Raw genomic sequence first — 13,715 nt, 5'->3', positions numbered from 1 at the left:
GTACATATTCATATTATACAAAAAAAAAAGTGCGAGAAGAAAAAAAGTGTTTCCAGGGGGTTGGGGGTACTAAAAAAAGGGGGAAAAAATGGTAAGGCACGCAGCAGCATCATCTCGCATCTTTGTCTCTCTCTCTCTCTAATTTTCCGTACTCCTGGCAGTCCCTGGCTGCCCTTCTCACTGCTGTTGCGCGTATATATTTATAGAGTTCGCGCGTAGAGATGCGCCGACATAACCGATAAATAACACCGGCAACGAGCCTGTCAGACCCTTGTTCCCCTCACACTCGCTCTCTCGCGCCTTCGCTCCTCTTTTTTCTTCATCCTCCTTTCATCATCTTCTTCTTCTTCTTCTTCGTCTTCCCTAACCGAGTACTATATAGACCCTCGCGAGGACCTTCTCGCTCGCAAATCAGCATACGTGCAAAGTACATACTTACGAGCAAAAAATAAAACGTTTTTTGGCAGGGAGGTTTTTTTGTTTAACGTGTGAAATGACAAATTAATAAATCAAGGTAAGCCTCCGCAATTGGTACAAAATTTGGCATTGGCAAATGTGTACGTTGATTATGAGCAGTATACCATGTACCTAATTTGAAAATACGCGAGGTACAAGAGAGATAAAACGTATGGTATTACCATCAAGACTCTCATTTTCTTCATTCAATTGCTTTCGTATCACTTATCTCGTAGGACACATTATTAGTCTTTGCTTGAAGTAGCACGCCGATTCGTATACAACAATCAAAATTTTGTTTTCAACTGTTATTTCAAACTTTATTAAACAAACAAAAAAATGTTATTTCAAACAAATACAAAAATGCATGTTTTTGTACAAACGCAAAATCCAGCAGAGACAGATGGTTAAAATGTAATATAATCATATATATACATACGAAGTATGAGTGTAAGATTGTGACGGATAAAAGATGACGAGGTGTGGTTTCGTGCCCGAGTGCCGTATGTCGCGGTGTGGATGTTTCTCGTTTCGACTGTACAATAAATATAAAAAAGAAGAAAAAAAAAAAATCAACATCATTCACAGAAAAATCCGTAAAGTTTCCAACGCTTTTACCAGATAAAACGAAAAGCCTCGGATTTCTCATACAAGTACCGAAAGGCGCCAAGTTCTCGAATTACCCGAAACCGTCGATGGACGTCATGTGTCAGTAGTACTCGCGCATCATCTCCTCAAATGCGGTAGGCCACTTAGCCCCCGTTTGGCGCTCATCCCGACTCACGCGTGTACACATATATACTCGTTAACTACGAACACGTGTGCATCACGAGCCGCGGGTCTCCCGTGGAAGCTGTACCAATGTATATACCCGCACATATCGATACGATTTTACGAGCTACGCGCTTTCTTACACGGGACTCCAATAATAGAGACGACGCCGTAAATACATCGTACGCGTATAATATGGTACATTACGTCACTAGGGCACAAAGTACAAACATGAGCGCCCAAAGGGTGCCCGAGCCGCGTATAATGTTTTTCTTACCGAGGGCGCAAAGTGCAATTTTGCGCCCGTGGGCCCAAAGTGATTTCAAGGGCGCAAAGCGGCAGTTGCACTTTGGGCCCGTGGTAAGAAAAAAAAAAAAAAAAAAAAAAAGAGAGAGTATCGTATCCTCCGCGTTGCTGTTGAACACTCGATTACACCCACCAGAGACGGCTATCTCCGGGATTCAGGACGCGTACCACAGGCTCACTCGTGTCTGCGGGTCGTAAAAAAGTGTACACCTAATATTCCATGAGGCGCGTGGGAGAGGCAGAATAAAAAGGCAAGCTCTTGAGACATATAGAAATAAAAAAAAAAAAAAAAGGAGCAATTAGAGATACAAGGGCACATACGGTAAATCAATAGTTCCGCGTCGACGAAGCACCTTATACTTCGCATAAGTTCTTTTACGACCGCGCACTGCACGGCTACTCGAAAACGCATAAGAAAATACACGGGTGAAAGTGCGTGGAAACCGTGCATGGGGGATGAAAGATTTTTGTTTTTCTTTTACGACTTTTCTTCCCTTTGTGCACGGCGAGGGGGCGTGGTCTTCCTTGTTGGTGTATATGTGTAAAACACACGGTGGATAGATAGCGAGAGATTAGAGAGCAAGAGGTCGTAAAAGTGAAAGAAGACTCGGGGACAGATGTGCTTTGCTACGGAGTCGAGAGAAAAAGTCAAGGGCGGGGGCTTTTATCTTTTTTTTCTTTCTTTTTTTTTTTTTTTTTTCATACTTTATGGACTCGCTCGTACGTGCAGCATATAAAACATGTTGCACCTACACTCGGATGTATTCACGAATACTAGCGTCGCTGATACGGATGTATATATAGGCACTATCGGTACACCCGCGAGAATTGAAGTTCGATCACGACTAATGAGTGACTGACGTATATCGTGTAAAAGTCAACTGGGGAGGTTGAAAAATATTATTTCAAAAACGGATTAAACAGAGGGAGGACTGGAAAAATTTCGAAGAAACGACACATCGCGTGTATATCGTGTGGTTGTACTTTTCTCACCTCACCTGGACCCTCCCTTGTGCAAGAACGTATGGCACGGAACACCCTTTGCAGTGTAATAATATTTTCAGTACAAACGAGGCTGCTCTCGCCACACAAGAGCTTATAGGTGCGCGCCACCGTGGTGTGCTTTTTCGAGCTCTTCTTGTTCCACTGTGTGTAGGTGGGGGAGGGAAAAAAACATTTTTCCAGCCCCGGACGGGAAATCGATCGTAAAGTGACGTCGTTTTGTCACACGCGCGCTACAGTATAGTATCAAAACATCCGTAACGTCTTTTTTATACCTGCACGGAGTAGCGCGTTGTGAGATGCCGAAGAAAGATGCGACACCAACTTGTTAATTCTATGAAAGAAAAAAGTCACGCGCGAAACCCCTTTAAACTAATAGTTGTTTGTCGCGAGTACGAGATATAAATATCCGCGCATCGGGTCTCTCGCGGGGGATAATTAATTTTTCAACAATATGGCCAAGACGTGGCTTATTAATATTTTTCCTCGAGCCTCGTACATAATGTAGGTATTCCTCGCTGTGACTATAACGTACCTAATACATAACGCAGAGAGAGAGAGTCCAGGAGAGCAGATAGGGATCTCCGGCTTATTCCTCGAACCGGGGGGTTTTGCATCTCCCGTGATATTACACGTACACGCTTGTCTCTCCTTTTTCACGATTCCCAGCCGTACAGCTGCTCTCTCGCATTATTCTTCATTCCTATGCTTGAAATAAAAAAAAAAAACAAAAAACAACGCGCGCGTGTGATGTCTGACGCGTCTTTTTTTTCGTTCGTGTCTTCACCTGCCACGATTACCGAAACACGTCTCTATTTTCTGCAATTTTCATGAATCGCACCCAATGGCGCGTAAAGTACACCAAAGTACGCGTAATAGCATGGAACGAAAACTCTATCGGGATGGTGTCGTTGCTCCAACTATCGATCGTTTCCCGCGGAAAAAAAAGGGGGATTTACATATCGTTTGTTTCGTGATTCACCGCTTATTTCCGCTTCTTTCTCCCCCTCCGTGGTATAATCCGCACAGTGTAGGGGATTTGTCTATACGCGCAGGAGGACGGAGAACAAACTTTTTCTCCTCCTCCTTTACCCCACGAGAATTTCCAGACGTTGTCTTTCATTTTTCTTCGCGAATAAAAGGAAAATCTCGGCTTTTATGGACATCCACGCGTATAAGATATTCGAAGCTGTTGTTGGTGCACGCGATTTTGGCTTCCAATGTATCGTGAAATTCGTGGCTCGGGGAGTAATGGCCGATGCTGGTGGTTTTGTTTTTTCAATAGACGCGGATAATCGCGTTTGCATCCGTACAACGTAAAATGTTTTCGGGGATTTCTCGTCGGGAGATTGTAGCTTCGTTATTTCGTAAACGCCAAAGATAATAATGCACAGGGGCGTGCGTTATCTCGGGAGTAATTAGGTACGCTCGGATTACCGACCTTTTTTTTCGTAGTTTAATTATTTATTTTAGCGATTGGTGGGGCTTATCCAAAACGTTTTTACAGCGATGTTATATATTGACACGCCCCACTTTTCTTTTTTCTTTTTTTTTTTTATAACTATTCGCACTTGAACAATGTTTTGAATTTATGACAAGAGAAGAAATTTAATTTTTTATTTTATCCGTACAAGTGTATTTTAAATGCGTTTTCTTTAGTGGTACAGAGCTTGGGAATAACCCTTGAGTATTTAAAAAAATCATCCATATAAATATACTTGCAAACCTGCTTCAAATCTTGACAACAAAAGAAATAGGGAACTGATTCAATTAGCATCGTAACGAAAGAAAATGAATTACCGTTTGACACATGAAATATTAGATTAATCACTAATTTATTATCATTACCGTATATTGTGGCTCATTTTTCTGTATTCATGTCACTGTAAAAACACGAGACTCGGTATAGGAACCTGCAAGTATTTAATACAGCTAAATAAAGAAAATGACCTTCCAGTGGCATCCTGTTAAAAACCCAACATCAACGATTTTTCCAAGGGACATCAATTGCTATCAAAATCAGGCGAGTTCGAAAACAATGTACTCCGGTGAGTGGGCAAAACTTTCGCAAGAAAAAAAAAAAAAAAAAAAAAAAAAAATGTGTACGATATGATTGGAAAAGATGTTTTTCACACTGGCCCTTGTGTAAAAACTTAAAAAGCACGAAAATTGCATCAGAATATTTTACCATCGACGTAACGATTGATAGTGGAGAGCCTCGTGTTGGGAAATGACACACGCAGACTAATGACACAGTCTAATGATGCAACATTTTAGGCTGTTACATTGGGCCCAGCTTATCAAGGCGCTCGAGAGCAAAACAACAGCACAGACTGCGCGTTGACGCACGAAAAGACATTGGAAAAAAAAAAAAAAAAAAAAAAAAAAAAAAAAAAAAAAGGTTTCACTGCATCAAACTCGATGATTCAACATTTCCAAATATCCCACCTATATATATATAGTATATATATAGTATATATATATATAATAGTATACCTACCTACCTACCTACATCATATTCACCCATTTCACGTAGTCCAGCGACTATATTCGATCCCAAATTCTCAAACAACATTGCCAAAATCTAGGCATTACGATAGTGCAGCGTATCCTATAATATACGTACCGCACAATTTCATCGCAACAACCACTCGCATAAGTATACACTCACCGCCGCGCACATTAATTTCCCAGATTCAATCAAATCCATTTGCACACGAGTATATACATAGGTACATCCGCAGAGGTCGTCGAGCGTCATTTGCTTTCGATTCCCGAGCGCAATCCCTACACACACTGCGTTAAACAAGTATATAGGTACAACTGTGATGTCCTTTACGCCCCTTGTAGCCTATACGTATATATGTATATATACACACGCATGTACCGACCACGGGACACAATGGCCGGATTCTCGTGCGCCCCCGCAAAATGCAATTTCCAGGCGATGTAGCGATGGCCACCGTGTGTTGTACTGTCGGAAACTGCGTGATTTCGGGCATTAAGCTGCATATGTGTGTGTATGTTGTACATAGCGAAGGGGCGTAGCGGACAAAGGACGCAACAATGGGGGTGTATATCTGCAGGACACTGAAAAGTATAGTTTATATTTATCATGCGCTGCCCCCCCCCCACCCACCTTTTTTTTCTCTCCATTCTATAAGCTGGGTAGGAACGTCTGGGCTGGTGATTTGAACTTAATCGATGGCGCTGTTCTTGGTTCAATTTCACTTACGCCGGGTCGTTCGAAAGCCATTCAATTTGCCCCGGTGCTCCATACGGATACCTTTATAGTTCGATAAACAATTATTTTGCACAGCACTCGGGTGTATGCTTATATATATATATTTTTACTTTAGAGCATGCCTCTGGATGATGGTGAGTATTATTTTTTCTTCTATATAGCTACGGACCTTCGATACTCGGGCTGATGTAATGGATATAATGGGAGAATCGGTGAGTATATAGATGCCGTCCCCAATATTTATACTTGGGTTGCGGTGCTATGATCCACTTCTATTATGGCACGCGTGCTGCCACTGTTATTTTAGTCGCCCCCTACACCCATGCGTTTTGTATACTTTAACCATTCACCTACTTCGATATGGATATAGTGGGCTTTTTTTTTTTAGTAGCTAATAAAGGTATGCGTCTTTTATGGAGGTTTTTTTTGTTGAGATAAAATTGCTCTCGCAAATGAACGTGCGCTGCTGCTGGTCGAAATCTCTTCTCTTGAAAAAGTGACATATATATATAACGAGTAGCGCACCGATACGCTGGAAATAATCCGCGGGGTTATCTAAAACGAGCGTACGAGTTGAGAAAAAAAATTAAGTGGCATAATTAGGAGGGTTTAATATTTTTTGCCGTCACGCGTTCGCGCGAGAAGAAGAGGCGATTGCTCTATCATCCGAAGCTGATGTTTTTCTTGACTTTTTTTTTTTCTTCTTCAAATACTAGTGCCGATTTACGTAAGGGGAAATTGTTTGTTCTTTCATGAATATATTGGAAAGTTTTGTTGGCGGTGAAAAAGTTCATTATGGTGTTATAGTTTGTGTTAATAACAAGCGGCGTATTTTACGTAATTTTGTAATTTAGTATAGGTGACGATTCATCACCGACAAACTCTTGCATCATTGATTTGAAAAAAAAAATCACATCGAATGAAAGCTCGAAAGGATAGGACTGTTTCATAAAAAAAAAAAAAAAAACTGCAGTACAGGTATGTAATTTCACACTTTGATAACGAATAAAAAAATTACTACTAGTTCCAAAATAATTTATTCACCATCGGTGCTAGAAAATAGTAATTTTCGTACACAATAAACGGCTCATGCCCGCGTGTACGCGCCAATTCACGTGTACTTAACGCGTGGGTGATTGACTCGCGGCTTCTCGGGGATCGATCGGAGGTATCTGCGTTGACTTTTATTTTAGCAGCGACGGGACTTTCTTTGTTCCCTTCCCCGATCCGCATGTTAATTCGCGGCGCGTTTCATCGCGCTCCCGCCGTTGGATAAGTATTTCGGGAATGCCGGGAGGAATCCAAATTAAATCGATCCATCGTAAAAAGTTTTTTACCATCGGCGTGAATTAAAAAAAAAAAAAAAAAAAAAAGTAACAGCGACGTTTAATAGTCGTCAAGGGTATTTTACAGCCATCATCGGGATACACGTGTAAAAGCACAAGAAAGTCCCTTCTATCATACACGAAATATCGAACTTATGTATACTAATAATCGTAAAAAAATTTCGTCGGAGGACGTATTATATTCCGAAGACGGAGAAGGAAAAAGTTATGACGAGAGACAGGGACGTATTGACGTTATGTGATTCAGAAACGAGTTTTCCCTCACTAATTTGACTCTTGATGCATCGTAAAATTTAATACCGGGAGAGAGACATCGGCGAGAAAAATTGAAATGACTTAATGTTGGAAGCTCGTGTTGTACGTACCTACTACCGCGTACATATGTGTTATACACTCACGTAGTCATCGATGATGTGTATTTTAAAGAAAAGTACATTCAGGATGTTTTGTAATCATATGAGCGAATGCCCGTAGGTGTAATAACAATTTTAAATAATTATTCGTGCATTAATTATCATTACCTCGTTTACGTGAAAATATTGTCAAGTATCACTGAGTTATTAACGACAAAATCCACCCCGAAGCGCACATAGGTAAGATGCATTAATAATTCGCAATATAACCCCCCCTTTTTTTTTTAATCCATATAAATTTCATACAGCAGGTGTGTTTTGCATTCCCCGTAAATAAACAGAGCCCTATTATGTACTTGAGCCTTTTTCCTTCAAAATTTTTTCTTACATAATATGCATAGTACTTACACGTATAGCTCACCTCTAAAGTCATTTAATTCAATATCGCACGTGCAGACCGTTAATTCGTTTCGGATGATATCATACATTACATCCAACCAAATTTATCCATCATATACGTAACGTATACAGAATTTCCGACTAAAATTAAACTTGACAAGAGGTGCGCTTCCACACGTCAACAATCGAGCGCTGCGCGTATAATTAATTCACTTGTACACGCTCGGTTTGGAATTAATTAGCCAATGACACGAAATTTTTTTTCGCCCGTGTTTATGTCATAAATATACGTTAACCGCGCGCTGCATCCACACATATAAATATATATGCAACGAGTCGCAGGTGCTAAATTTCACGTAACTTCCGTTCGATATACGCGCAGAAATCAATGCGTCCGTTGGATGAATTACTTATTTGCTCGAATAAAGTACAAATGGCGATGTCCACACCCATTGTTGATTTTATCACACGCGCAACGAACGATTTAATCCGATTTATCAAATGTACCGGTTTATCGTCCATCGAAAGGAAAAAGGTATGTACCATTTGAATTTTTGGTTCGAAAAGAAAGAGTTATATGGATTTTAATTGAAAATTTATGCCATTCCGATCGTTTCGTTGAAAAAAACCTTCAACTATAATATATAAACATGTACCTAAAAAAAAAAATGAAAAATCGGTATCAGGCAAATTTACTTGCAAAGTACGTCTCGCCCTTACAGGTACAAAGCCTAAACAAACAAGCGATTTCCTACGAGCTGCACAAAAAAGAGAGAATACATCGGACTCGAGGCAGAGCAATCACCGCGTGTGGTGAAAATTACCGCAGTTTCGCACTTTTTCAGCAAACCCCCAACGTTGCAGTTCTCGACACCCTGAGCACGACCGACCTCGTATACTTGGGTATATCACCAACAGGTGTGTGCATACCTTGTTTTCTTTTATGTTCTCGCACACGCAAGTACCTAAGGCCAGGAGAGAAGAAAGAAATACTAAAGCTCCGCAGCTCGCGGGAATAATCAAGTAAGTATACCTATCCGCGTTGGAAAAACAAACACGAGAATCATTCGTCAAAGTGTACCTATACACCCTGTAATGTAAGTTACAACTACTACCTTTACCGCTACCGGGGAGGTTTTATTCTCTTGTTCCTCTCGAGCTTGTTTTTATACATGATAATTTTCCATAACAACCGCACGCGCTGGAATGTTCATGAATGGAGGGGTTAAGCGTGACTGAAAGGTTAAAGGATGGTGCGTGTGAGCCTGCAACCCCGTAAAGGCGTCATGTACTGTGTTCGGTATACAAAGGTCTATAAAGCGTAAATTTAGGGGAAGAAAAAGAAAACATCATCTATACCTACCCAACACAAGCGAGCGAGTCCTTGATTTTTCTGGCATGCAAATCGTCCAAGAGATCGGTAAGTATTGTTTTCACCTGTTCTTTTCTTCGGGAGTACTTTTGCAAGAGCACGCGCCGGAAGTCGTACAAGTCAAATGGCTCGGCAGACCTGCAATTTTACGGAAGCGCAAGAGCTCGCGCCGTCCTGTTTGGTAACGATCTGCACCTTGCGCTCGGCAGTAGAGTTTTGTACCCAACGTGTATATTATTTTGCTCGTCCCAGGGTGAACACGACTCGACGGGATTTTTCTTTTGGCGAATCTAACAAAGGGAACTTGAAGGGGCAAGGTTAAGAGTTGCGAGTTGCAGTTGATAAAAAAAAAGGGATGGCTGTTGGTTTAACGAGCTCAAGTTTTATTGTACCTGTTGGTCTTTCACATGGTTTTTAAATAAATCTATAATGGCACTCATCATTTAGGGAAAAATATTTATCATGAGCTGTGCATGACCTTGCTCTTGTATTTATCATTAATGATAATGTTAACAGAAAAATTTTAATATAAATCTGGCCATCGAATACCATTGATTGTGTAAGAATTGTAAAGCATTATCTTTTTTCCTTCGATCGAACCAAATTGTGTTTGGAACATCATCCGTATCACATTGTTTTACAAAATTGAGTTAACTTGACCATAAATTTAGCATTCAACAGTTGCCAATGCAGTAAGAGTCTAAAGATCGAGGTTAACAGAGTGTTTAAGAAAAAAAGAAAATATGAAAACAGCTAGAAAAACACGATATTTCTACTGATCCATGAATTTAGATAACAAAAATTCCAAGTAATACAATTACTTGATCACATGATTCATCTTCACGCGCAATTACTACAGAAATCTGAATTCACACTTTTGAAGGCCCTCTTTTGCCTCCCACACTTCAGGCAAGGCTGATGTGAATTCTTGTCCGGTCCAAAATGCCACTTCTGACAATGCCTTTTCAGAACATTGGGCATCTTGGCTGTAAAGGGACACATGGCACAACGCAGAGTTCGCGAGCAGAAGGTCTCGTGGCGTGATAGCTTCTTGAAGCTGTCGTACTTCTTCTCACAGATGCCACATACATAGATATTCTTTATGTTGTCATTGGAATGACGATCCTTGAAGTGGCGCAGTATATTATGATAGGTGACAAACTTACTGTTGCACAAGCCACACTGGTGTAGCTGTTCAGTTGTACACTTTAAGCATTTGGTGTGCTTTTTGTTTTTTATAATCGTTGTCTCTTTGCACTTGTAGCAGTACATCTTAATCATGTTACGGCAGACTGAAAAGCAATATTTTACCTTGTTGTATGTTCTATGTTCATTATGTTCATTTTGTGACGGTTGTTTTATTTGATTGGGATACCGTACTCACTTAAATCAATAATTTGGACATTTTCAGTTTCATCCTGACTGTTGGTCTTTTTTCTAATTTCATTTGTTATTTCTTTCGATGAACCTAAAATAAGAAGACAATAGAAGACTAAAAATGATCTGAACCAAGTGATGTTTAAACTTGAAATACCTGGAGTCCAAATGATGGGATTGTCCATGAGTGGGTCGACACTGACCACCTCGAAATTTTCATTGACCAGAGCAGCGCCGTTCTCAGGACTAACGATGTGTTGGGAGTTGTGCACCTTAAAGCTGATCCTGTAAGTAGTCTTGAAGTCACAGTACATGCACTCGAGATACGGCACTCCACCACACGACAGCTCATGCTCTTCGGCATTGTAGGCTCGTTTGAAATGCCTGCCACATTTGCTGCACGATATCAGCTCGTCAACGCCACCCGCGTGCCTCTTTTCCATGTGATTCTTCATGAAGCCCTTGTGAATGTTTGTGTAGTCGCAGATCGAGCAGTGCAAGTCTGGCTTGTTCCTGCAGTCGTATTTCGTCTTCAGATGACTGAAGATGTTGCTGTTCTTCTTGTACCTTCGCTTGCATATCACACACTCAAAGAGCAGCTGCGACCCACATGTCATACACTTTTTTAGGCTCTGATTCTTGTGCCGAGTTATCAACTTGTTGCACTTGTTGCAGTGCTGCCTCAAGTACTCGAAGGGAACTGCAAAAATTATTTTCTAGCAAAAATGTCACGTGCATCGACATTAGTAAAAATGTTTAGTTTACTAACACTTGTAGCCCAAGGATTCATCGGCATTGTCGTCCGATTCTCCCGCAGCGCCGTCGCTATCGTCGTCACTTAAGTACTCCTCATCCACGCTCGAGGAATATCTGTTTTTGCCAACATCTTCGGATTTTACGTTTTTAGCAGTGAATGCGTCTACGTGAAAAAAATTCCACCAAATTTTACAATTTAATAAAATACAGCGAATGCGATTATTTTTAAACATAGACGCATACCATTAGTACTACAGTTACTGTTACTGTTTTCATGGTTTGTCGAATCGTTGGCAGGGTTCTTGGAGATATTTTGCTCATTGACAACGGCAGGCCCTGCTACAAAAGGGTTAAAAAATTGTAAAAAAAAAAAAAATAATAATAATAAAAAAATTACAACATCTCAACAGTATTCCTAATTTGGAAAATTATTTTACAAACCATTATCATCATCCGACTCTACCGTATAGTATATGGGAGGCTCCTTATCCTCGTTTTTATTTTTTTCTGCAAATAGTTTGTTCAATTTAACTATTCATGACATACATATATAACATATTTACACTTTAGACGTATGAAGTTACGTTTACGTGCTACGATTTTTCGAGGTTATACCTACCACATAAACATGTACATATATACATGTACATACATTAATCGGCATTGTATTGTGGACGATGTGATTCTTTTTTGATTGCTGTTGTATAGCAAAACTCGTTAAAGAAGAAAAAAGATGGAAAAACGTTTAAAGTATGAGTAGTGACGTTAAGGACTGGAGAACAAAGACATAATATGAAAAATTAGAGCAATGCATCGAGCAATAAGCAATGAGGGTCGTTTGAGGTTAATCCGGTAATCTGTGTACATCGCGTATTATTGACTTTCAGCTGCATATTGTTAATGTTATAAAAATATCATGATTGAGGCAATTTTTTTTGAGCAAGTATACATGTTTGTAACTCACACAAACTAACGTTCAGTTTCTATTAAAAATCGTTCAACTGACTTGAAACATACAAAGATAACCTCAATTACAACAATCTTCCACAGCGTGCAACTTTGCTGTACATTCATGATTTTTAAATATAATATTTAAAAATATCAATTTCTGTGCAGTGTTATACATGTAAAACGCAAACTATTTAATAATAGAGAATAATAATAAACAATCAAATACACACAATAAACTCACCAAACAAAAAACATATATCCGAGTCTAGATCTACTGGTGTTAGAGTCATTTTGAGCTCATATCAGTTGTAACAATTGAAAAATACTTAAGTATGATTCAAAATTAATGTTCACTTAAAACGGTCAACTTTCATTTTATAACTTATTTACAAATGTAAGCTTGCTTGTTGTGCAGGCATTTTTACGATTAATCGATTAATTTGAGCACAACAACTTTTAACGAGACTATATAAACTGAAAATGTTGGTTACGACACTTAAATCACTGAGTTTCAAGCGGATCGGAATTTTTCTTTATTAAGTTTTATGCACGCAAAATAAGTAAATAGATTAGCCAAACATAAGCTGTTCCAAAATGCAAGAGTCGATAACAGGCTGAGAACACGAAGTTCTAAAGAGAGAAATAAAACGTCTTGAGTCGCGCGCGCCACTCATACCAGCAAGGGCGGGACTTTTGAATTAAGTTTTTGAATATCAACTGAATAAGAATGTCAATCAATTGCGATAATTTTCGAAATATTAATGATTATCACAATAAATCGATAAATTTTAAATATTAACAGATGCAATCATTAAATTGTCGGTTTAAGCGACATTTATTAGGCTCTAAATTAAAATATTAATGTAATTGCAACGATCCTTGAAAATTTGAAATTTTATATAACATTATCTACAAAAGCCATAAAATTATGTATACAAAAATTTAATCGATTCTATTACGACTTAACAAGATAAGGAAAAAAAAAAACTTGCTCTCACTAGTCAACAGTTTATCTCTTTCCTTGTCCGAATGACTGCCTTAAAATGTAGTTAACCAACTTTGTTTTTTTTTCTCTCGATTCAAGTACTTGATTTACAACAGCACTTCTGCGCTCCTCAAATGATATTGGATGAAATTGTAATTGCGTTGGACGTATAATTGATGAATGAATTGACGAAGCTTGCCTCGGTAGCCTTCGAGTATACAACACAGAAGAGCAAATGGTTTTTTTCCCTTCCTTCAATTACAAAAGTAAGTACAACTTCCATACAAGACTCGCACGTCCTCGAAGTGATTTTTTTCTTTTTTTTTTTTTTTTTTTAATCTATAGTTTTTCTTGTTATTAAGAGGGAAAATTGCTCGTTACAAGCTCTTTGATCTCT

General features: G+C 39.3%; 1 protein-coding gene across 2 annotated transcripts; it reads right to left on the bottom strand.

Moving 5' to 3' along the window:
- Positions 1 to 9,611: 9,611 nt before the first annotated feature.
- Positions 9,612 to 12,924, bottom strand: LOC106635695 (uncharacterized). 2 transcript variants are annotated; one of them, XM_014347768.2, is made up of 7 exons: positions 12,575 to 12,924; positions 11,824 to 11,889; positions 11,626 to 11,721; positions 11,396 to 11,545; positions 10,784 to 11,326; positions 10,634 to 10,717; positions 9,612 to 10,541 (listed from the first exon to the last, which is right to left on the bottom strand). In XM_014347768.2, exons 1-7 carry the CDS (start codon positions 12,621 to 12,623, stop codon positions 10,090 to 10,092), a joined length of 1,440 nt encoding a protein of 479 aa, XP_014203254.2. In that variant the 5' UTR covers positions 12,624 to 12,924; the 3' UTR covers positions 9,612 to 10,089. The 2 variants fall into 2 exon arrangements, with proteins under 2 accessions (XP_014203254.2, XP_089446418.1); XM_089590292.1 differs by having other exon boundaries at positions 11,626 to 11,718.
- Between the last annotated feature and the right edge of the window lie 791 nt (positions 12,925 to 13,715).

Source organism: Copidosoma floridanum, unplaced genomic scaffold (genome assembly GCF_036245765.1).
Source record: "Copidosoma floridanum isolate Cflo_tuat_1 unplaced genomic scaffold, Cflo_Japanese_pri ptg000012l, whole genome shotgun sequence".
Classification (NCBI taxonomy): Eukaryota; Metazoa; Arthropoda; class Insecta; order Hymenoptera; family Encyrtidae; genus Copidosoma; species Copidosoma floridanum.
The sequence above is the reverse complement of the archived record's forward strand: the minus strand, read 5'-3'. Positions and strand labels throughout refer to the sequence as shown.